The 24542-nt window shown below is 47.3% G+C and overlaps 1 protein-coding gene across 6 annotated transcripts in view; it reads left to right on the top strand.

Annotated features, from left to right (window-relative positions):
- nlgn1 (neuroligin 1) overlaps positions 1-24542 on the top strand; it is a 553113-nt gene that overhangs the window by 516512 nt on the left and 12059 nt on the right. For all 6 annotated transcript variants that reach the window (XM_077533451.1, XM_077533449.1, XM_077533448.1 and 3 more), the window contains one exon: positions 11382-11459. In XM_077533451.1, coding sequence (XP_077389577.1) covers positions 11382-11459 — 78 coding nt within the window. The remainder of the gene's footprint in view (positions 1-11381; positions 11460-24542) is intronic.

The raw sequence follows: 24542 nt of genomic DNA, 5'->3' as shown, positions 1-24542 counted from the left end.
TGACCTTTCAGGAGGGACAGTTTGGCGCCTGCAGAAGACAGCTGTCCAAGAACGTGGTCGATTTCCATCAAGTGGTCATCCAAAGAGGAGCTCCTCATCATAATGTCATCGACATAAATGAAGTTGCCCCTGGCGGCGGCGTCAGGGCACGCCTTGTTGAGGAAGATGTTAAATTCGGCTGGCGAGTTGGCGTAGCCGAATGGACACCGGTTGAAAGTGTACTGTTTGTTGCCAAAGGTGAATCCCAACTTGTATTGATCCCTGGGGTCTACTGGGATCGTCCAGAACCCCGAAGCCACATCGATGGTGGTGAAGAATTTGGCATCTCGAACCTTGGGAAGTTCCTGTTCAAGTTGTGTCATGGGCCATTGCGAAAGAGGAACCTGTTGGTTCAGTTTGCGATAGTCGATGGTCGGCCTCCATGTGCCGTTTGGCTTCAAGACTGGCCACAATGGAGCCGAATAGGTGCTGTTACAGGGGCGAATGATGCCCTTTTCCAGCATGGCGTCGATAGTCTTCTGTACTGGTTCGTAGGAAGCTATCGGAATCTTGTACTGGCGCACAAAAGTTTGAGGAGCGCCGGGCTGAGTCGGGATGCGGACCACATGTAGTGCCGTCAACCCGCAATCCAAGGAGTCCTTGGCAAAAGAAGGAGTGTATTTCATTAACACGGTGCGCAAACATTCGCGGTCCTGTTCGGACCGGAGCGCGTCGGCGCGGTGCAGAACTTCTTGGAGGTGCTCCTCGAACTCTGGGTACGGTTTAAGGTCCCCATTTGGAGTCGTGGTTGGTTGAGGTGTCTCTGGGTTTCCAGAGGGAATGCTAGAGGGCGCTGGAGGCAACGCGCTCAAGGCATAAATCACCAGTTGTTGGTCTGTCCCCAGGTCCACTCGGACGATGTCTTCATCGTTGGTGGGACCGGCAGGGTTGACCGTAACAATTTGAGATGGCCTGGTGAGTCTTCGGCCACCGGTGTCTTCAGTCAAGAACAAGTCAGATGGAATGTGTCCAACCACAGGCACCGTTAGAGTGAAGTCGTGGAAGTCGGAACGGATGAGCAGGCCCAGACGGGTTGCTTTTGGTATGCGAACGTCGTACGAAAGGGGGTTGTGAACCAAGATCAGAGTGGTGAGGGAGGCGTCCACGATGGGCGTGGCCTCCAAGAGTAACGACAGGTTCATGAATTCCGATGAAGGTTGAAAGAAAGCGGAGCGAGCATTCAAGACCTGGTTAGCTCGCGCCACCAAGCGAATCGGAATGTTGATCGTGGTCGCCGGAGCGATCACTTCATCCTCGTTTAAGACTTCTCAAGCATCTGGGATGGTCTGCCCGGACTTCATGTTTGGAAGACTGGGAACGCAAGCTAGAGGTTCCGAGTTGGTGAGGGACCACAGCACGTTGTTGATGGTGTCCACATGGACGGCGAGACAAACAAGCAAATCTGCACCCACAAAAAGGGTGTGAGGCGCGTCCGGGACAACCAAGAAGTAGTGGATCAGTGAGTGCTGCTTCCACTGAAGGTTTAAGGCGCACACGCCCACTGCAGTTATTGTGAGAGGAGGTTCCGTGTTCAACGGAAACCGGCAAGACTTGGAGACGAAAACAATGTTTGGGTCGAGATCTCGCAAGTTGTCAGCGAATGCTGCAGAAATGGCTGATTTGTCAGACCACAAGGCGAGGACAGCGTCAAGAACAGGTGCACCTTGTACGTGGACACCCCCGGTGATGCGCGGGGCGTACCCTCCATCAGGCGGTGGTGGGTCAAGGTCACAAAGTAAGGTGTCATGGTTTCTCAGCCGGTCCTTTGTTGGGGACGCGAGGGGTCCGGCCTTGGTCTGAGTGGTGTCCCAGCTCTCTGTGGGGGCGTCTGCTTCCCCGTGGGGTGGCTGCGCCCGAGTCACAGTGCAGAGCTGAGCCTGGTCAGGGCCCGAAGGAAATGTCGGCAGGGCCTGCCGCACCTGGGCCCAAATCTGGAGTCTCTGGTAGTCTATGATGGGTTGGAAGCGGAACAACAGGTCTTGGCCAATAAGAAGGGGGACGGATTCAATGGGTCCCACGTAGACTGGATGGATGAATTCCATAGGGCCAATGGACCAGTGTACCATCGCGACAGACTCCAGCTTTGTGTGAGTAGGTGAGAAGGCGCTAACGGTAAGTGGGCACCGCCGTAGGCGGAGCGGTCGACTGTTAGCTTGTGACGCGGCGCGGAGTTGTTCGAACACCGTGTTGGACATCACCGTAATGTCTGCGGCGGGATCTACAAGGGCTTCGTAGGTTAGAGCTCGCTCCAGGGTGACGCTCAGATAGAATTCACGAGCTATCCCCTGGTGGTGATTTCACCTAAAAGCTGTTGGAACGGTCTCACGTCATCGTTAGATCGCGATACATGCGGGTCTGCTATGTTTGGATCAACCTGCAGTACCAATATTGTTGAGTCAGAAGGCAGTTTAGTAGGTGTCTGAGTAGGTGTCTACTGGAGGCCCCTCTGGTGACCTCTGCTGGTGGGTCACTTCAGTGGGCATCCGGCCGTCGGTTAGTCATAAAGACGGGTCTTTTGACGAGTCTTTTGACAATTTCAGGAGTGCCTTCCATATGCCGTCGGCAACTACATTGTGGTCGGTCTCGGAGTTGACTTGGCGGTTCAGGGACTCGCAGCAGGAATCGGTTGCTGGCGCGCGTTCGACTTTATCACGTTTTGGATGATAGCGCGAATCGGGCTTACCTTTAGCAAATTTGGAGCGCCGGCGGTCGTCAGCTTGCTTTTCTCCGTCCGATTTTTCGTCACGCGAGTAGTCGGTTTTGGAACGCGGTTTCCGGTTTCGCGGGCCGCGGGTCTGGTTCAACCTTTTTGATCTAGCCTGGTCTTCCCTCGGAGCATAGGAGCAAGCTCCCTCCAGCTCCGAAGGGGGACCCACATCCACTTTATAAATTCCTGCGTCGCCTACCTTGGGGGTGGATAATTTTAGCTTTGCATAGCCCCTAGCTGCTAAGTCACGTAGCTGCGAGCTATTCAGTGTCTCAGGACACAAAGCCAGTCCTAAGTAGTGGTTAAGGTTTTGTTGGAGGTTTCGGACAAACAACGTTTTAAAACCAGGATCTTCCTCCATGTTGGGTTCGTTACGAGTCCCAAAATAGGCATCGCGAAGACGACTATAGAAAGCCTGAGGAGACTCCTGCCTTCCCTGTTTGACGAACATGGCGGCCTCCATGCCCGACAACCCAGGAGAGCCGTCAAACTCGCGTGAGATGGCTTGGTGCAGTACCAAGGGGTCAGACAACACATCAGCGGGCTGCCGTTCCAGCAGTCTATTGACTGCTCGGCTGGACGTCATTTTGATCAAGTACAACTTATCTTCCACGGTTGCCATTGGGAACCTCAGGAGATGATAGTTGATGTCTTTCAAGTCCTCTGTTGTGTTGTGGGACCCCCCTGGTTTCGGTTCGAATTTGGCTATGTTTCGAGCCAGCTTGTCCAAATCTTTCCAGGCCACGCCCATTTGTCTCTCCAACGGGAGAGTCGACATGGGTCCACATTGGAAACTGTCAACACCTGATGGCCCTAAATCGTGTGGGGACGCGGCCATTGGCGGTGCCAGGCCTAAAGCGGCGGTGGTCACTGGCGGCGTCCTCCAGGCGGTTCCGGACTCAGGTGGCAGTTTGAGCTGTGGTGCTGTGGCTCTGGGATCAGGAGGTCTGTGCAGGGGTGGAGCTCCCGGCAGGGAGGCTCCTCGGGAGACCTCATTTAACTGCTGCGCGCGTTGTAACTCATGTTTAACATGAGCTAACTCTGTCTCATATTCCTGCTGGCATTGTCGGAGGCAGGTAACCTCGGCTTCAGTCAATGCTAATTTGGTTCACAGGTCATATGAGCGGTCCACTTCGGCATTACGTTCCTCCCTAAAGGTTTGTACCTGAACTTGGAGGCGCTTCACTTCGTCGGTTGACTGAGCTAGTGACGAACTAACCCGAAAGTAATCCGCTTCTCCTAGCCGAAGTTGGTCTTTTGACGGTCGTTCAGTCAAGTCAGTCACCTCTGCTTTTAGTTTGCGAATTTCATTTGCCGCGGTTCTCAGCAGTTTTTCTTGCTCTCGATTTGTCTCTTCGGCGGACGCGAGAGCTTGGGTTAACTCACCAATCTTTTGATGGGAGTCGGGAGTGAAAGCAGACTCATCTGCATCACTGCCCAGATTTTCGGCTAGCGCCGCATCTGCGCGGGCTTTTGCCTCATCCAGCTGCGCTTTAACGTCATCCAGCTGGGTTTCCATGACGTTCATTTGGTCGTGGGCGGCTTCAAGCTGTGCCGTGGCGTCACGGCTCTGCTGTCGTGCCACGTCAATTTGGTGTTTCACTTGACAGTCCTCGGCATCGCTCAGCTTCAACTGCGCGGCAAGGTTCAAAGTCAGACATCCGAGCATTCGAATGAGTGATTTGTCCTTTGGGGCTTTTGTCTCAGCGGGACTCATGAGCTGCGCGAGGTTATCATTTAGCGTATTGACATCCGCATCCCTAATAGACTCAGCGTATCCAGGTAAGAAGTCCTTGGTCAGCTCTTGCACCAGTTGAGCCAAGGTATTTAAGCTCTCACAGGGGCTGGGAGTCTCTGGGGTGCTGCCATATTGTCAATAGCTTTTTAGACGATCAAACTTATCCTAGCGTTTAAGAGTTAGTTAATTAGCGTACGCAGTTAGCTAACTACCGCTATCAAGTATTATCGTCAACAATACACACTGGGTTCAAATTATCAAAAGGGAGATTGCCACAAAAGCAAAAGATTTGTAGTGGGCTATGCAACCCACAGCTTACACAATAGTTGTGGAAAATCAATTCCAGTTATCAAAACAAACAAAAACAAAGAGCAACAAAAATAAAATAAAAAATAAAAAATAAATAAAATATAAAATAATAATACTAACTTAAACTTGATTCACTCAGCAAAGAATAGCTTAAATGAGGGACAGAGTAACTCTGAAATGTTACAGCGGTCAATCCCAAAAGCTAAATAAAAAAAATAAAAAAATAAAAAGTTTTTTTTTTTTTTTTTTTTTTTTTTTTTTTTTTTTGGAAGTCGAGTTAAAAGTTGAAATTAAAATTAAATTAAATAAACAACCAAGCAGAAAAGGGGAAAATAAACTTAAAAGGGGTTAATAGTCTTAGTCAAATGACTGATTACAGTGTCAGTACAGTTTTATGCAAATGTCTTGTGGACGGGGTTTGGGACACAAAAACTGCAAAACTGTACAGAAATATTAGAGCTGCCTCTCTCATAATAGCTCATTCGAACTCACACCTTCTTATTAACTAGACACAACCGAAAAACAAAAACAAAAGAACAAGCAAAAACAACAAAATTAAAAATGTGGATAAAAATGAAAAAAAAAATAAAAGAGAAGAAAATAATAATAATAATACTAGGTTTACCAAACCAACTAAACAAACACAACACCAGAAATTAAGTGGAATGTTAAGTCAATAATACAGCTAGCCTAGTATGAAACTGGATAAAAGGGAATAAGAAAAAAAAAGAGAAAAACACAACAGTGTAAATAGCTCCTTTGTATTAATTTGACCCAGCAGTATGTTTTGTTGATACAACCGTAATTGCTCTCACGCTAGGCAGCGTAAAAGGCTAGAATGCGGTCGCTATTACTATAATCATTAAACGCAAGCAGTCAATTGAGCCTACAAATGCGTTTAATCGGACGTGGATAATTTTTTATTATCCTTGCGTACTAACGGTGACTACAATCACTTAGTACAACGCTCGACACGGAAAACAGTTCAAAAAGCAATGTGTGGTAACATTGAATCAGAATTATCGCGGAGCAAGGACCACCGGCGTTAAAGCAGCAGTGGGGGGTCAGTTGTCTATTGACAGCGGAGCAAGCTCGAGTGATATGTGTCACTCCAAACACTGACTGACAGCTGACAGCCTTCAAGACTCACTCCCTTTCGGGGCGTCTGCAGGCGTGGCTCAAACTCGCCAACGAGAAGGGAGGGGGAGGTACTCAACCACGCCTCCACGAGCCACGCAGCTCGACTTCACAAGGACTATGGCGCCACCTTGTGGAAAAGCGTACACAGTACAGGTCTGCAGCTAACGTCTTAGCGCCCTGTTAATCCGCTCGCCACGAGCTGAAACTTTGAGTCGGCGGCTACAGAAAGCTCAATCACGACTCAAACTTCTCCCACAAGCTCGGTGTAGGAGGACAAGGGGAAAATGACTCGGACGTCGTTTACGTTGCTCGCGGTTAGCTACTCCGAAGCACGTAACTCGAGTCTGGTCAAAGCGATGCACATCGGCTGTCACCTGACTTCCCACAATTTCCGGAAATACAACAACACAAAGACAAACAACTTCAAATTCAGCCAGCTGGAATTTAAAAGTTGCACAACTCGAGTTCTATCACGTACGTTTTCAAATACAAGCCACTATTTTCTCAAACGGTGACCGGCTCTTTCTTTTCTTCCATCAATCAATCCCGTTATTCTCGTTTACTTATAGCAAGCCGCTCCGGTGGTAACACACGCAAGATGGCGGCTAACAGACGCTCGATTCAACGCTGAAGGGTAAAGTCAGTGCAGTTCTATGTAAGCAGAAATGTTTTCCTTTTTACACAGAGCCAAATGATTAGGTACACTACGTGAAATGTGTTTTACTTTTCACGTCCAAAGTCTTGTATTTTCGAGTGGATCTTCTTATGTTATATAGCCTCACACGGTCGGCACCATTATGTAGCAATAATTGGGTCGTCTTTTGGACGAATTAATAATCTGGACGTTACAGAGGTAAACTATATTTACCTCGATAACCTCTAGGGGCACCACGTTGGTTTTGCTTTGGGTTAACAGGAGCAAACAACGACCAAAATCCTTCCTTCATCAGTCATTTATAATCTAAAGTCGCCACACTCGATATTCAGTGGTTCGTTGTACTAACAAAAGAATAATAATCCACTCGGAAACACAGATGACTTAGGCGGAATAGAGTTAATAAAACATGAAACTTTGAGTCGGCGGCTACAGAAAGCTCAATCACGACTCAAACTTCTCCCACAAGCTCGGTGTAGGAGGACAAGGGGAAAATGACTCGGACGTCGTTTACGTTGCTCGCGGTTAGCTACTCCGAAGCACGTAACTCGAGTCTGGTCAAAGCGATGCACATCGGCTGTCACCTGACTTCCCACAATTTCCGGAAATACAACAACACAAAGACAAACAACTTCAAATTCAGCCAGCTGGAATTTAAAAGTTGCACAACTCGAGTTCTATCACGTACGTTTTCAAATACAAGCCACTATTTTCTCAAACGGTGACCGGCTCTTTCTTTTCTTCCATCAATCAATCCCGTTATTCTCGTTTACTTATAGCAAGCCGCTCCGGTGGTAACACACGCAAGATGGCGGCTAACAGACGCTCGATTCAACGCTGAAGGGTAAAGTCAGTGCAGTTCTATGTAAGCAGAAATGTTTTCCTTTTTACACAGAGCCAAATGATTAGTTACACTACGTGAAATGTGTTTTACTTTTCACGTCCAAAGTCTTGTATTTTCGAGTGGATCTTCTTATGTTATATAGCCTCACACGGTCGGCACCATTATGTAGCAATAATTGGGTCGTCTTTTGGACGAATTAATAATCTGGACGTTACAGAGGTAAACTATATTTACCTCGATAACCTCTAGGGGCACCACGTTGGTTTTGCTTTGGGTTAACAGGAGCAAACAACGACCAAAATCCTTCCTTCATCAGTCATTTATAATCTAAAGTCGCCACACTCGATATTCAGTGGTTCGTTGTACTAACAAAAGAATAATAATCCACTCGGAAACACAGATGACTTAGGCGGAATAGAGTTAATAAAACATGCATTTATTCACGATTGCTACACAACAGTATCAAAACACTGCCTATCTAACTATTCTACCGTCAGAAGAAAAGGAATAAAATAAAGCTAATGAAAATAAGGAAGGAATGCGAATGAATAAGGAAACAGGGAAAAGAGAAATTTGACCTGCCAGATCTGTGATATGTTTCAAACGTAAGTTGCACACAGTGGTACCGATTTGGGGAACGTGGACTTACGAGAATAGTTTGCGTAGAAGGAACAGAAAGGTCTTGTAAAAAAGGGGGAAAAATAGTCAATGTTCGTTCCAAAAGGCGAGAAAAATAAAAAAAAGGGCTATTCTACAAGTGAGCAAGGAAGCCGCTCGGGGGCTGACGTAGTTGCGCGGCTCGTCCCTTGATTGGTCGGCGACTCGGCGAGGTTGATTCTCCGGCAAGGTTGGTTCTGCCGGACAGCTGTCCGACTCCAGGTGTTGGAGCTCGGTCCGCTACGCGCCTGCGTACAGGGAAGGCCAGCCGTTGGAGGTGAGCTAGCACCGCGGCGGAGCGCCACCGAATAGTAGGTGAGGTACTGGGCGGCTTAGGTGCAACAACCTTGAGTCCGGTGGTACGTGGCAAGTGTACCCCGGGGCCGCTGAGCTCGCCGCTGGCGGGCAATCACCGATGGTAAAAAAAAAAAAAACAAGGAAAAAGGAGTAAAAGAGTCTTTGGGGTCAGCGTTGTAGTTTGCACCTGCTTTGGCGTGGCGTGGAGCGAGTGTCTGCTCTCGGCAACGGTTACTGCCAGAAAAAAAAAAGGGCCACGTGGTTGGCAAGTTTCTTGGAACAAAGAGCTGGAGCAGGCTGGGAAACTTGCAGGTAAAGAGCGATCGGGAAGAGGCATCGGAAGAGCGAAGTTGGAAGAGAGTCTAAAGTCTATGGGCGGGGCTTCAGTAAGGGGTGGCACACCCTTTCTGTTCGCTCACGCAGACTTAAAAAAAAATTATTAAAGGGATTAATAATTTGGCATTAAATTTGGTCAGTCTGGCAAATCAGTTTCCCCACACAACCCGTTTAACACATCGTAATTAATGCATCATAAACCAACTTGTGAGGTAATTTCTACTTGAGCCTAATCTGACTGAACTGAAAGATATTGATTACCTTCCATTCCTTATGGAGTACAAATGAAATAGGACGTTCATACACACAAAGATATAACATGAATCATTCGTAGTTCAGTTATCTGTCAAGAATTATCATGGTATAAATGTGTAAAAATGTGGTTGCTTGTATGAATTGTCACTAAGGATAGTTCCAAGTTTCACCACTTGACGGTGCTGTTGCTCCATCGAGACGTTCCAGGAGTGCCCAAACCCCGGAGGGGTGACACCAGGGAGTCCCCCCTGGTTGATAAGAAACTTCATAAACATTCCTTTGATCAGTCGTTTGTATATTCCAATTCATTAAAGGCGGGCTTGAATACACTCCTTCGGCAGACGCATAAATTCCTACCTGGTCAGCGGCTTCAAAAGAGCTTTGTTGGTGGTTGTGTGACCACCAGCAGAGCTAACCAAGCTTAGATCCTGTCTGGGCAGTGGAATATTTATGCAACTGCAGAGAATTTGCTTTAGAAGAAGCAAACTTAAAAAAAAAATAGAGGGTAGACTGGGCCATAGGCCATAGTTGTTACACATCAGTTCAAAACAGATACTTGTTATATCAGTACAAAACAGATACTTGACCTCATGGTCGTGACCCAAACTTAACAGGTCATGAAATCAAACTTAATCCTGGTGTGACCCCAGAAATGACACCACCTGTGAAAGCGCCCCCAGGCGCATGCGTGTGTGTTGATATTTAATTGAAAATGTAATTTAATTTAATAGTTAGATGTTTTGAATTTGTTTGATTGTGTTTTGTTTTATTCTCAAATCTCTATGGCATTACATAGATTAATTTATTCAAATCAATAGTTTTTAATTAAATGACATTTTATTTAATACATTATGACATAATTAGAAATGTATTGTTATTCTATATTTAAAATGGATTATTTTTTGTGTGATATTTTATTAGTTAAATAATTTAAGCACTTTTTCAAAACTTTATTTCACTTCCCGTTTTTCTTCATCTTCTTTTGAGAATATTTGTTGCAGAAAAAAAATTGTACAACATGACCATGTCCTGTTCCATATAAAGCAACATTGCTTGTTTGTTCATAACTTGTTTAGCAAATTATTCTTAGTTTGTATGTTAATAGTCCCATGAGACAGGGCTCAAAATAATTAATGATGTAAGTTAAATATTGGGGGACTTGGGGGTGGGGAAATCATTTAGTTTTTATTGAACACTCCAATAACCTAAGATTTTACAGCAAAATATCAATAGATCATTATCATCATAGTATTGTACTGCCGTTGAAAAGATAGCTTGACCACTTCTTTGCGACAGCCGTATCATGTCTCAAGACATCTTAAGATGTGCGTAGTCAAAGGAAATATGTCTTAAGCTGTCTTAAGACATTCAATGTCTTCAAGACACAAAAATGTCTTTGTGGGGATCCCATGTGCTGCTCTTTCATGATACCATGTCTCAAGCTATCTTAAGACGTGCATGTCTTAAGACAAAGGAAATGTGTCTGAGGACGTCTTGAAGACATTAAATGTCTTCAAGACACAAAAATTTGTTTGGATGTTATCCCATGTGCTGCTTCTGTCATGATACCATGTCTAAAGCCTCCTTAAGATGTGCCTGGAAACATATTAAGATGTCTTAAGATATTCAGTGTTCTCAAGACACAAAAAACTCTTTGCGGCACATCTCATGTGCTGCTCTCTGATGATACCATGCCTCAAGCCATCAGCCATCAGTCTTAAGACAAAGGAAATGTGTCTTAAGATGTCTTGAGGACATTAACTGTATTCAAGACACAAAAATCAATTTGGGAGTCATCACATGTGCTGCATCTGCCATAATACCATGTCTCAAGACATCTTAAGATGTGCATGGAAATATGTCTTAAGATGTCTTAAAGTATTCATTGTCTTCAATCCAAAAATCTATTTGGGGGGCATCCCATGTGCTGCTCTGTCAAGGAATGGTGTCTTCAAATGTTTGCCTTAAGACATCTTGATGTACCAAAATGTCTTTAGATGTCTTGATTTCGCTTATTAAGACATCTTAAGACATCTTAAAACATCTTGAGACACGTTGAAGAGTAGTTGAAGAATAGCGCTCTATGTATACTGGGGACTGGGGTTTAATAAGCCATGGCTTCACCCGCCAGCCCTTTTTCTTATCGGATGTTGTGATCCCATGAATTTTGTGTTGAAGGCTGTTGTAATAATATGTCCGAAAGAGGGAACAAAAATCAGAAAGATAAATGTTTGTGGGCTCTACATGCAATTATTTAAAACAGTGGGCAAACAAGCAAGTGCATCCGTTATTTATTGGATGGATGGATGGATGGATGGATGGATGGATGGATGGATGATAGATAGATAGATAGAAAGATAGATACTTTCTTTCTGCTTAAATTTTCTCTGTTCTCTATTGTTAGGTTAATTTATGGTTGGAGCTAGTACCTCATTTGCACAGCCTCAATGATGTCACTCCACTGATTCCCACCACCACCAAGGTATGAACTTTTTCCACTTTCTATTCAGTGTTATTTGATGCTAATTTTAAATTCAAAATGATCCAGATATCCTATAAAACATGCCTTTAAAGAAAACAAAAACAAAACTGAAAATCAGTGTTGGGGACGGGGGTACAGAGGTGACTCATTAAAGTAATTTATTACATTTAGGGAGGAACGAAGTAAGTAAATGCAAGTAAATGTGTTACACATTATAATTTTGTAATATTATCACAGTTACTATCACAGTTACTGAGTCTGGTAATGCATTTTTGGACCACAAGATAAAGTTAATCAGAGGAAGTGATCTATTAGATCAGTTATAATGTAATTGAAAGAAGTACTACAAGCACAAGTGCTTACTTTCCTAATACACACTTCAAACATGAGTACAGAGTCTAAAATAGCTCTCTGACAAACGCTTTATTTAATTTTAATGATGCTCAGTAGTGTCCCGATACCAACACCAGTATCGGGAGGGGCCCCAATACTGCATTATAAAGCTGGCATCAGTTTCAGCAAGTACTAACACAAATAACTGATCGATGCCATTTATTGATACTAGTATAGATGACAAGACACAGAAGGGAGGACTCAGGCACAGGGAGACGGTTGGCCTCAAAGGCTGCAGTTTATTCACTAAACACAAAATCACCTCTTACAGAGGGGAAAACACTGAACACAAGAGCTCCAAACTGGAGAGGGGGCAAGGGCACTCAAAAGGGGACAACTAAAGGCGCTTCACTCAGGAGGAAAAAGGGCAGAAAAACAAGGCGCAAGGCAAGGCAAGACAAAACAAGGCAAAACAAGGACTGTGGATCAATGGCTGTGAGGACGCTTCCATGCACGGGTGTGACACTTCGGCACTGGCAGGTGGTGGATGGAGTCAATTTATTGGTTGAGTAATTGAAGGCAGGTGGAAGCAATCATGGGCTGGGACCGTAATGAGCAGAGCTGGAGGAAGGGCAAGTGACCCGAGGTGAGAGTGGTGGTTAGTTGTTTCAAAATAAGATAGGAAATGGGCTGACAGAATAATAGCACACAGGCCTGCTAACTGTGGCATGACAGTAACTCCCCCAACCACCCCTACGGCCGGCTCCTGACGGCCCAGGCAGGTCGGGGCGTGAATCCTTTTTTTTTTTTTTTTTTTTTTTATCTTATAAAGAGCTCAGAATTGTTCATTCGGTAGTCTTACCGATTCAACGTCTTGTCATCATTGCTCTTTTTTTTTTTTTGTGTGTGTGTATGTGTGCGTGCGTTTGCGTGCGTGCGTTTGCGTGTGTGCGTTTGCGTGCGTTTGCGTGCGTGCGCGTGCGTGCGTGTGCGTGCGTGCAAATACGTATAAATTTATACTCATTCATTCACCTAAAACCTTATAAATATCCCATTACCCTTCGCCTTAACCAGGTACTTCAGAATCTTGCCAGAGTCGTGAGGTTTAAATGGTCAGGAGACCAGAGAAAAGGTCAGAAAAAAAAAGAAATAAAGAGAAAAGAAAGGTAAATCAAAGTGAAATCCAGCACCGACCAAACACTTCCTGCCTTCCCCATGATTACAAAATCAAAGTCTTACGCCAACCCCGGAAGCCTCTAAATTCCAGCAAATTTAGCGAGATCTCAAGAGCCCAGAGGAAAAACTAAAGAGAGGAAGGAGGGAAGGATCGATAAGGCAGAGTGAGATCCATAGAAGCCAGTAAATCCAATCCATCAAAGTGAAGTCCAGCACCAACAAGACCCCTCCTGCGTGGTTACAAAACCAGAGTCTTATGCCAACCCCAGAAACCTCATACTTCTAATAAATTAAGATCTCAAGTGACCAGAGGAAAAACTAAAGAGAGGAAGGAGGGAAGGATAGATAAAGCAAAGTGAGAACCACAGACACCAGCACCAACTGATTCAAGGGGCTGTGGGAGGGAGAGGGTACTTCTGTTGAGTTTCAGTAGATGCTGGTGCGACGGATCTGGCATGCATAAGGACCACCACCAAAGAAAGAAGCCGTCAACCGCGGTCCAGCAAAGCGAGCACTCCCCCCCCCCCCCCCCCCCCCGGAATCCCCAGGCCGCGGCAGCACCAAGGCCACCCCCAAGCCACCCGAGCGGACACCGGTCGGCGAGCCGACCCAGACACCCGGAACACCCCCGCCCCAGCCCCGGCCCACACCCCCGAGCCCAAGGCCGCAGAACGAGGCCCAGCGGGCCCCCACAGCGCCCCACCGGTCCCCAGCCCGCATCCCCCCACGACCCCCCCGCACCCCACCCAAACCCGCCATCCACCACGACCCAGGCCCCACCACCCCCGACCCCCAAACCCCCGAACACACCCCGACCCCCAGCACCCAACCCCCCACCCACCCATACCTCCACCCCCCCCCCAAACAAGCCCCCCCCCCCCCCCAACGGCCGCCACCCCCCCCGCGAACCCGGCCCCCCGCGAGAACCCCCCCCCCCCGGAAACCGGCACCGGGCAGCAGCGCAGAGAGGGAAGATGTGCCCACCCCACCTCCAGCCGCGCGAGATTTGCACAGCGGCGGGAGGGGGGAAGCAGAGGAGGAAGCACCAGGGGAGAAGGCGGAACACCAGAACACCGAGCCCGGTGGGGAGAGGCCCCGGTCGTCACGCCAGAGTACAAGTGACACCTAACCCTGTTACTGAGTCCGCCAGCTCGCCGACTGGCGAGCTCTACCCTTACACCGTGAATGTGGCCCCACCCAGTGTATATACAAGTGTGTGCGTGTGGTGCATTAAAATTGGGAGCAGGTGAGTCGGAGCAGAGGGAAAAAATTTCCCCTACTCCGACACACCCGTATCCCCCCCAAAAAAATGAATATGTATATGTGTGGTGCATTAAAAAAGGGAATGGAGGGACAAAGTGGTGGGGCAGGGACACAAATGGGGGGGACCACAGCGCTGCCAGGCACTGCAGTCCATCCCCTCTGATGGCTCCCCGCCCCAACTCACCCCTCCCCTTGGACGTGAGGTGCATTAAAATTGGAGGGGAGTTGAAGGGTGAAGACGGTGTTTCCACCCTTCCCCACCCCACCAAGAAATGTGCTAGGGGAGAGGGAACCACGGGGCACACCGGAGGCCCACCCACCCCGAACCGCGCCGCCGGGCACGGAGCAGCGGACCGCGCCGGGACGGCACCGCCCCGGGCACCAGGGGAAGCACCCCAACACCGCACCCCACAGGGGGCCCAGGGAGCGGGCAAGACGCAACCGCTACCGAGCAGACAACGGGGAGGGGGGGCAGAACCACCCCCGCCCGACCACAGGGGACGGCGTCAAGAAAATTGACTAATTAGCATGCAGTAACACCAAGTGTTGATGCTTAGTGCCCACTAGAAATAAATCTTAAGGAGTTAATGAGTATAGTGTCGTATAGTGTGGTATGCTCGAACCCACTAGCAGCAACTAGGTTCCTGACTATATAAAAATAAAAACAATCAGATACAAAATACCAAATACAGAAGCAGCGAAAACAGAAGTTGTAACGATGTGGTGGCTCTCGTTAACAGGCAGAATCTTGGCAGGATTAAGTTGCCAAATTGAGATTAAAATATTCTATGTACATAGACCATATTTGTTTAAATCTTGATACTTGATTTTTATTTAAGGCAGAGATTTTTTCCATTGAGATATAATTTATTAGTAAGTTTAACCAGTGGTCGATATTTAGAGATTGTTTATTTTTCCAATTGACAAGGATTATTTTTTTAGCAATAGTAAGGGCTATAAATATAGATTGAGATTGTTTACATGGTAGCTCAGTTATTGTTAAGTCACCTAGTAAACACAATCTTGGAGATAAAGGAAGCCTACAGTTTAATATATCAGCGAGCTTTTCCAAGATTTTAGTCCAGAAATGCAGCACTGGAGTACATGACCATAAAGCATGAAGATAAGTATCGGCAGTGTTTTGTGAGCACTGGAGACAAATGTCGGAGTCAGAGAGTCCCATTTTTTTCATCATATATTGTGTAATATATGTTCTATGAAGTATCTTATATTGGATAAGTTGCAAATTTGTCTGTTTGGTCATTTTAAATACATTTTCACAGATTTGGGTCCAAAAGTCTGGTTCCGGAACTATAGACAAGTCTTTTTCCCATTTTAAAGTCGGTAAATACGTTTTATTTGTGTATAAAAATAACTTATATATTTTTGATATTTTCTTTATTGTTGTTGGAGAAAGCTTTATAATATCTTTAGCTAAGACAGGCAGTTGGAGCGTATCCTGAAGTGTTGGGATTTGTTTCTTAACCATATTTTTAACTTGCAGATAATGTAAGAAATTTCCCTTTTTTATTTCATATTTCTGGACCAAGTTTGTATACGATATAAACTTATTATCTGAGAAAAGATGATGAAGGTGTGTAATTCCTTTCTGCTCCCATAGGCTTAAATGGAACGACTGATTATTAAGTTGAAAGTCGGGGTTATGCCAAATGGGAGAGAGCCCACAGGGCGCCAATTGGGAGTTTGTAATTTCTAATGCCTTCCACCAGGCAGTCAGGGTGGCGGCTATCATTGGGTTTTTAAAACAATTATGTCGTCTTATTGATTTTGTAATAAAGAGTAAATCTGACAGTCTAAGATTATTACAATCCTTCTGCTCCAATTCCAACCAACAGTTAGTATCTCTGTTGGGTTGTGTCCATAGCACAAGATATTGTAGTTGATTAGCTAAATAATAGTACATAAAGTTTGGTGCCTCTAAACCTCCTTTAGATTTACTTTCCTGAAGAGTAGATAGACTAATTTTGGCTTTTTTTTTATTCCAATAGAATTTTATGATAGCAGAGTCCAGCGATTGGAACCAGTTAGACGTAGGTTTAAATGGAATCATTGAAAATAAATAATTAATCTTTGGTAAAACTTTCATTTTTATAGTAGCTATCCGTCCTATTAAAGAGATCGGAAGATTATTCCAGCGCTCCAGGTCACTACGGATACTATCCAATAATGGTGAAAAATTTAAAGAAGTTAATTCAGTTAACTTAGGTGAAATTTTAACACCTAAGTATTTTAAATTACCTGTAGGAAAGGAGTAGTGTGGATCCTGACTTGTAGGATTCCATGAATTTTCTGTAATAGGTAATAATGTTGATTTTGTCCAGTTAATAGAGTAATCTGATAAGTGAGAGAATTTAGTTATTAATTTAAATGCTTCCCCTAGCGAGATAGCAGGTTCTTCTAAATAGAGTAATATATCATCGGCATATAGATTAATTTTATGTTCTATTGTCCCGGAGTGGATTCCTTGGATCCGTCTATCCTGACGTATAGCTAATGCAAGCGGCTCAATAAATATAGCAAATAATAAAGGAGAAATTGGGCACCCTTGTCTTGTTCCCCTTTGTAAAGTAAAACTCTGTGATGTAATCCCATTAGTAGTAACTGTAGCTTTAGGAGAATCATATAATATTGAGACCCATTGAATGAATGACTCCCCGAAGCCGAATTTATTTAAGACAGCAAAGAGGAAGGACCAGTTAACTTTATCGAATGCTTTTTCTGCATCCAGCGAAATAACAACTGCCTTTTTATCATACCGCTGTGACATACTAATCAAGTTAAAGAGTCTCCTAATATTATTAGTAGAATGACGACCTTTAATAAAACCTGTTTGATCACTATGAATAATTGTCGAGATTACCGTCTCTAATCGAGATGCCAAGGCCTTAGCGATAATTTTAATATCGGTATTAATTAGTGATATCGGTCGGTAACTTGACAGGAGGGTAGGGTCTTTTTCTGGCTTTAATAAAAGTTTAATTGCTGCTATATTCATATCTTGACGTATATCACCTTTACTTTTAATTTCAGTTACTACTCTTAGAAATAATGGAGCAAACATTAACCAGAAATGTTTAAAAAATATAGCCGGAAAGCCGTCTGGACCAGGTGCTCTGCCATTAGGCGTGAATCCTGTTGCGGATGAGAGTAGAGAATTAAAAGCGAGTTCAACCAGGTTCTTGGTTCTTGCTCCAGGATGACGGGTTTTGGGACACCAGGCATCGGAGTCCGGTTTCGAGCTGTTGGTTCAGGCGTTCAGTTTGCCCATTGGCCTCTGGATGGTAGCCGGAGGTCAGATTGGTCTTGGCCCCTAGTGCCTTGCAGAATTCTCTCCAGAATCGGGAGACAAACTGAGGTCCACGGTCCGATGCAATGTTGCGAGGAAATCCGTAGGCCCGGAATACTTAGTCGATCATAATTTCTGCTGTTTTCTTGGCTGAGGGAAGCTTGGTTAGTGGAATGAATCGTGACATTTTTGAGAATTGGTCAACAACTCTGAGTATGGTGGTTTTACCATCTGAAGTTGGGAGTCCGGTAACAAAATCCAGGGAGATTTCGGCCCAGGGTCTGGAAGGAATTGGGAGAGGCTGGAGAAGGCCCATCTGGGGTCGGGTAGACGCCATGTTCCGGGCACATGCTGGGCAGGCCTCCACGTATTCCCGCACTGAGGCCTCCATTGCCGGCCACCAGAATGTCCGGGCAATGACGAACAGGGTCCTGCGGACTCCGGGGTGACATGATGGACGAAAGGTATGTGCCCAGTGCGACCTTTGGCCGCAGCCCCTCGGGTACATAGAGTCGACGTGGTGGGCAATTCTCAGGCGGGGTCGTGTCCTTGAGGGCATCCTTGACGTCATCCTCAATTTGCCAACCTACGGCTCCCACCACACAGTTCCTGGGAAGAATGGGTTCTCATTCAGTCTCAGCAGGCTCGGGGTCATGGATTCGTGACAGAGCGTCAGCCTTGGTGTGGCTCCTCGGCCTATAGGTCAGAGAGAATGAAAAGCGGTTAAAAAACAAGGACCTCCTGATCTGTCGGGGGTTGAGTCATTTGGCCTTCCGTAGATACTCCAGGTTACGATGATCGGTCCAAATCATGAACGATTGGTCTGCTCCCTTTAGCCAGTGTCTCCACTCCGCGAACACCACTTTTACTGCCAGGAGTTCACAGTCGCCAACGCAAGTAGTTGCACTCGGCCTTGGAGAGTCACCTGGACAGAAATGCGCAGGGATGGACCTTGCCATCATCCTGACAGCATTGAGAATGGATAGCCCCGATTCCGACGTTGGAGGCATCCACCTATCACAAACTGACGCTTGGGGTCCGGGACTTTGAGTATTGGGGCTTCGGTGAAGCATTGCTTGAGAGCATTGAAAGCGGCATCAGCCTCAGTGGAATCGCACTTGTGGGCAGGGCATGCAATGGAGCGGCGATGGTGCTGAAGTTCCGGGTAAAGCGTCGGTAAATATTGGCGAATCCCAGGAACCGTTGAACCTTCTTCCGTCATTCCGGAGTGGGCCGGTCCCTTACTGCGCTAACCTTGCCAAGCTCCATCTCCACCCTTCCTGGTGCTATGTCGAAACCCAAAAAGGAGATGGTGTCCACATGGAAGAGAGTCTTCTCTGCCTTCACGTATAGTTTGTGATCTAGTAATCACTGTAGGACTTGTGTTACTTGGTGCCGGTGGGTCGCCAGGTCTGGGGAATATATCAAGATGTCGTCCAGGTATGCATATACAAAGTAATCAATGGAGTACATCTTTTATCGTTGACCTGGAAAACTGCGGGCGCGTTGGTGAGGCCAAAAGGCATAACCAGATATTCATAGTGAGCCCGGGGCGTGTTGAAACCGGTTTTCCACTCGTCTCCTTCCCTAATCCGAAAGAGATGATAGGCATTCCGGAGATCCAGCTTTGTGAATATCTGGGCTTGTTGTCCAATCAGATGACATGAAGGGCAGTGGATAGCAATTCTTGATGGTGATATCAGGTGATTCAGTGCGCTGTAGTCGACACATGGTCGGAGAGAGCCATTCTTCTTGCCTAATAAGAAGAATCCGTTCCCCCGCCAGAGATGAGGACGGTCGTATGAGTCCGGCTTTCAAGGATGCATCAATGTAATCATTCAGGGCTTTATGTTCAGGCCCCGAGACGGAGTACAATCTACCCTTGGGGAGGGTGGAGCCTGGGATCAGGTCGATGGGGCAGTCATAGAGTCGATGTGGGGGAAGAGTCTTGGCCTTGGTCTTATTGAAGATGTCACGGAGGTGATGATAGCAGGAGGGAACTGTGTTCCACCACTCGTCTGTGGTGGAAGCAAGAGACACATGGTTCACCGCAGCGGAGGGAGCTTGTGCCACCGGCTGCACCAGTCCATGATCCATACAGTCCTCTCCCCAATCCATGATGTGCCCCAAGGGCCAGTCAGTGCATGGATTGTGCAAACACAACCAGGGATGTCCCAGAACCAAGGTGTGCGAAAACATGGAATCGAATGTGTTCAGTGTGTTGTCCTATATGCACTTTGGTAGGCTCTGTGAGATGGGATATGACAAATAATTCCCTCCCATTGAGTGCCCTGGCTTTGATAGTTGTGTTCAGCGGCTCAGTTCCAACTTGTAACTGTTTTAAACTAGTCCCAGTCCATGAGACTTTCGTTGATGTGTCGATTGTCGATGAGGGCTGGCAGATCTGTGATGACGGCATAGTGAGTGATCGTGACTGGCGTGAGTTTCCGGGCTTTGACTTGCTCAGGGGGAGATGCACTCACCAGGGAGGCTTGCTTGGTAGGGCAGGCGACCACCAGATGACCGGATTCACCGCACTAGTAGCACCGGCCTTCCTGGCAGCAGCGTTGTCGTTCCTCCGGTGTCAGCTGGGCTCGGCCTCGGGGTGGGTGTCAGAGAAGGAGGAAGCCGTGGAGCTCCTGGTGCTGGTGGTCGTAGGATGGACCCCGGTTCCCCTTTTGGGGTGCTAGATGGGGGGGTTGTGGGGGGGATGGGTGCTGGGGGGCGGGTGCGCCTCCTGCACCCGCCGGGTTGGACGAGGCCCCGCTGGTCGCTCCTCTTACTCACTTCACTAGTTTTGCACTATACACTTTGTAAATATACACATAAGGCACACAACATATTTCTTGGTGGGGTGGGGAAGGGTGGAAACATCGTCTTCACCCTTCAACCCCCCTCCAATTTTAATGCACCTCACATCCAGGGGGACGGGTGAGTTGGGGTGGGGAGTCATCAGTGGAGATAGACTGCAGTGCCTGGCAGCGCCGTGGTCCCCCATCTGTGTCCCCGCCCCACCACTTTGCCCCTCTATTTTCTTTTTTAATGCACCACACACATACACACTCATTTTTTGGGGGATGCGGGTGGATCAGAGTAGGGGAATCTTTTCCCTCTGCTCCATCCCACCTGCTCCCAATTTTTTTGCACCACACGCACACACTTGTATATACACTGGGTGGGGCCACATTCACGGTGTAAGGGTAGAGCTCGCCAGACGCGAGTAGGCGGACTCTTCCCAGCGGGCTCGGTGTTCTGGTGTACCGCCCCTCCCCCGGTGCTTCCTCCTCTGCTTCCCCCCCCCGCCACTGTGCCGTCCTTCCACGCGGCTAGAGGTGGGGTGGGCACGTCTTCCCTCTCTGCGCTGCTGGCGTTCGCGGGATGTGTGTGAGTGTGTGTGTGTGGGGGGGGGGGCTGGGGGGGGGGGGGGGGGGGTTGGGTGGTGGGAGTTGGGGGTGGGTGGCGGCTTGTTTGGGGGTGGGTGGTGGTGTGGGTGGCCGGAGGGGGGGTTGGGGGGTTTGGGGGCCTAGGAGTGGCGGGGGCTGGGTTGTGGTGGGTGGCGGGTGTGGGTGGGGTGCGTGGGGGTCGTGGGGGGTTGGAGGCTGGGGGCTGGTGGGGAGCTGTGGGGGCCTGCCGAGCCTCGTTCTGCGGTGTAGGGCTCGGGGGTGCGGCCAGGACGGGGGCGCTCCGGGCGTCTGGGTTGCCTCGCCGACCAGTATCCGCCCGGGTGGCGTGGGGGTGGCCTTGGTGCTGCCGCGGCTTGGGGGATTCCGGGGGGCCTGTGCTCGCTTTGCTGGACCGCGGTTGACGGCTCCTTTCTTTGGTGGCGGTCATTATGCATGCCAGATCCATCACACCAGCATCTACTGAAATTCAAACAGAATTCACCTCTCTTTCCTGTAACAACTACGGCCTATGGCCCAGTCCACCCTCTATTATTTTTTGGGGTTTTCTTCTTCCAAAGTAAACTCTCTGCAGTTGCATGAACATTCCACAGCTCAGGAAGGTTCTAATCTTGGTTTGGTCTGCAACCACTCAACCACAAACAAAGCTCTTTTGAAGCCGCTGAACAGGTCACATAGGAATTTAAATGTCTGCAAAAAAAGTTTAAGCTCGAACCCCTGGGGTCCGAGAGAAGCCATTTATGACCCTCGGTTATACAGCCAACTGATCACAGGAATGTTTATGAGATTTCTTATCACCCAAGAGGATGCTCTGGCAATGCCCCCCGCAGGGGGCACCCCTGGAACGTCTAGATGGAGCAACAGCGCCCCCAAATGGTGAAACTTGGGACTATCCTTAGTGACAGTTCTTACAAGTAACCACATTTTACACGTTTATACCATGATAATTCTTGACATATAACTGAACTACGAATGATTCATGTTATGTCTTTGTGTGTATGAATGTCCTATCTCATTTGTATTCCATAAGGAATGAAAGGTAATCAATATCTTTCAGTTTAGTCAGATTAGGCAAGTAGGAACTACCTCACAAAATTAGTTTATGATGCATTAATAGCGATGTGTGCTAAACGTGTTGTGTGGGAAAACTGATTTGCCAGACTGACCAAATTTGATGCCAAATTATTAATCCCTTTAATAATTTGCTTTTTAAAGTCTGCGTGAGCAAATAGAAGGGTTTGCCACCACCTACTGAAGCCCCGCCCATAGGCTTTAAAACAATGAGGGGATCCCCCCTCACACACTCTTCCTCTGTTCCCCTCTTCCTCTCTCCGTTTTGGTCACTCTTGCCATCCTCCCGCCTGATACCTGCAAGTTTCCCAGCCTTCTCCCACTGAGTCTGTGTTCCAAGAAACATGTCAAACACGTGGCCCCCTTTGTTCCTGGCAGCAACCAGTTGACACGAGAGCAGACACTCGCTGCATGCCACACCGGAGCAGGTGCTCAACTTCAACACTGACCCCCCCAAAGAGACTCTTTTACTTCCTTTTTCCACTTTTTTCCCCCCTTTTTTTTCTTCGCCATCGGTGACTGCCGGCCATCAGCGAGTTCCGCGGCCCCGTGGTACACTTGGACTCAAGGTTGTGCACCCAAGCCGCACCGCATCTTACCTGCTTTTCGGTGACGCCCCGCCGCGGTGCAAGCTCACCTCCAACGGCTGGCCCTCCCCGGATGCAGGCACGCAGCGAACCAAGCTCCAACACCTGGAGTCTACCGGTCCAGCGGAACCAACCACGCCAGTGAAAGATCTCGCCAACCAATCAAGGGACGAGCCGTGCAACTACGTGCCCCCGAGCGGCTCCCTTGCTCACCTGTGGAATAGCCCCTTTTTGATTTTTCTTGCCTTTTTTTGAACGAACATTGACTATTTCACCCCCTTTTCCAAAGACCTCCCGTTTCTGCTCGTTCGACGCAGCACCCAACTCGTAAGTGCACGTTTGATCCCCAATTCGGCATATCACTGTGTGCAACTTACATTTGAAACATATCACAGATCTGGCAAGTTAAATTTCTCTTTTCCTGTTTCCTTATTCGTTCGTATTCCTTCCCTATTTTTATTAGCTTTATTTTATTTCCCTTCTTCTGACGGTAGAATAGTTAGATAGGCAGTGTTTTGATTCTGTAGTGTAACGATCATGAATAAATGCACGTTTTATTAACTCTATTCCGCCGAAGTCATCTGTGTTCGCGAGTGCATTATTATTCTTTTGTTAGTACAACGAACCACTGAATATTGCGTGTAGTGACTTCAGATTATAAATGATTGATAAATAAAGGATTTTGGTCGTTGGTTGCTCCTGTTAACCAAAGCAAAGCCAACGTGGTGCCCCTAGAGGTTATCGAGGTAATTACAATTTACCTCTGTAACGTCCAGATTATTAATTCGTCCAAAAGCCCAGTTATCGCTACACTCCCACTGCTCGTTGAATCAGTGGGTGCTAGTGTCTGTGGATCTCACTCTGCCTCATCTATCCTTCCCTCCGTCCTCTCTTTAGTTTTTCCTCTGGTCTCTTGAGTTCTCCATAATTTGTTGGAATTTAGAGGTTTCTGAGGTTGGCGTAAGACTCTGATTTTGTAACCATGTGCATGGCAGGAAGTGTTTAGTTGGTGTTGGATTTTACTTTGATTTATCTTTCTTTTCTTTGACCTTTCCTCTGGTCTCTTGACATTCTGAACTTCACGACTCTGGCGAGACTCTGAAGTATCCGGTTAAGGTGAAGGGTAATGAGATTTTTATTAGGTTTTTGGTGAATTAATGAATATAAATTTACACGTATTTACACGCACGCGCACACCCCCGCACGCACATACGCGCAAACACACGCACGCACACACACATACCTATATTTTAAAAAAAGAGCGAGAGAGCAATGATGATAAGATGTTGAATCGGTAAGACTACTGAATAAACAATTCTGAGCTCTCTCTCAAAAAAAAAAAAAAAGTATGGACCCCAGTTCAATTCTCTTTTGGGGAAGTCTGAGCGAGCTCCCGCCACCGATGGTCAGTCCGAATTGCAAGCGAGGTCAGTGAGTCCAGGCCGTCCGGCAGGTCAATGGGGAGTAACAGATCTGCATGGTAAGGCCCTTCAAAAAATGAATGTAAAGTGCAGTTGTGTTCCAGCCACTTTCAGCTGCTAAGGTGCGAAAGTTGATGGCATAAACACTGACGGACTCCCTGCCTTGACGAAGATGGCTCAGCTCTCGAGCCTTCTGTCAATCCGTTCTGACAGCGTCAAAGAATCGGCGAAGAGCTGTACAGATGTCGGAAGAGGTCAGACAGGTCAGGGAGTTCCTTGCCCATTCTGCGGTGGCCCAGGCCCTGGCTCGCCCAGTCAGGTGGGAGCTCATGAAGGCCACTCAGGAATGGTCCATGGGAAAGACCTGTGGGGAGTGTTCAAAATGAATGTCACAGTCGGTCAAGAAGGGTTCTTCGGAGTAACTGAGGCCAGCCTCAGGCCAACTCCGGTAAAGGAAGAAGTCGAAGTGCAGGGTCCAGCCGGTGGTTCCAGTCCTGTGGTGGGTACAGTGGAGTGACGCAGAT

The sequence above is a fragment of the Festucalex cinctus genome, chromosome 10, assembly GCF_051991245.1.
Source record: "Festucalex cinctus isolate MCC-2025b chromosome 10, RoL_Fcin_1.0, whole genome shotgun sequence".
In the NCBI taxonomy this organism is placed as follows: Eukaryota; Metazoa; Chordata; class Actinopteri; order Syngnathiformes; family Syngnathidae; genus Festucalex; species Festucalex cinctus.
This window is presented reverse-complemented; position numbering and strand designations above follow the sequence as displayed.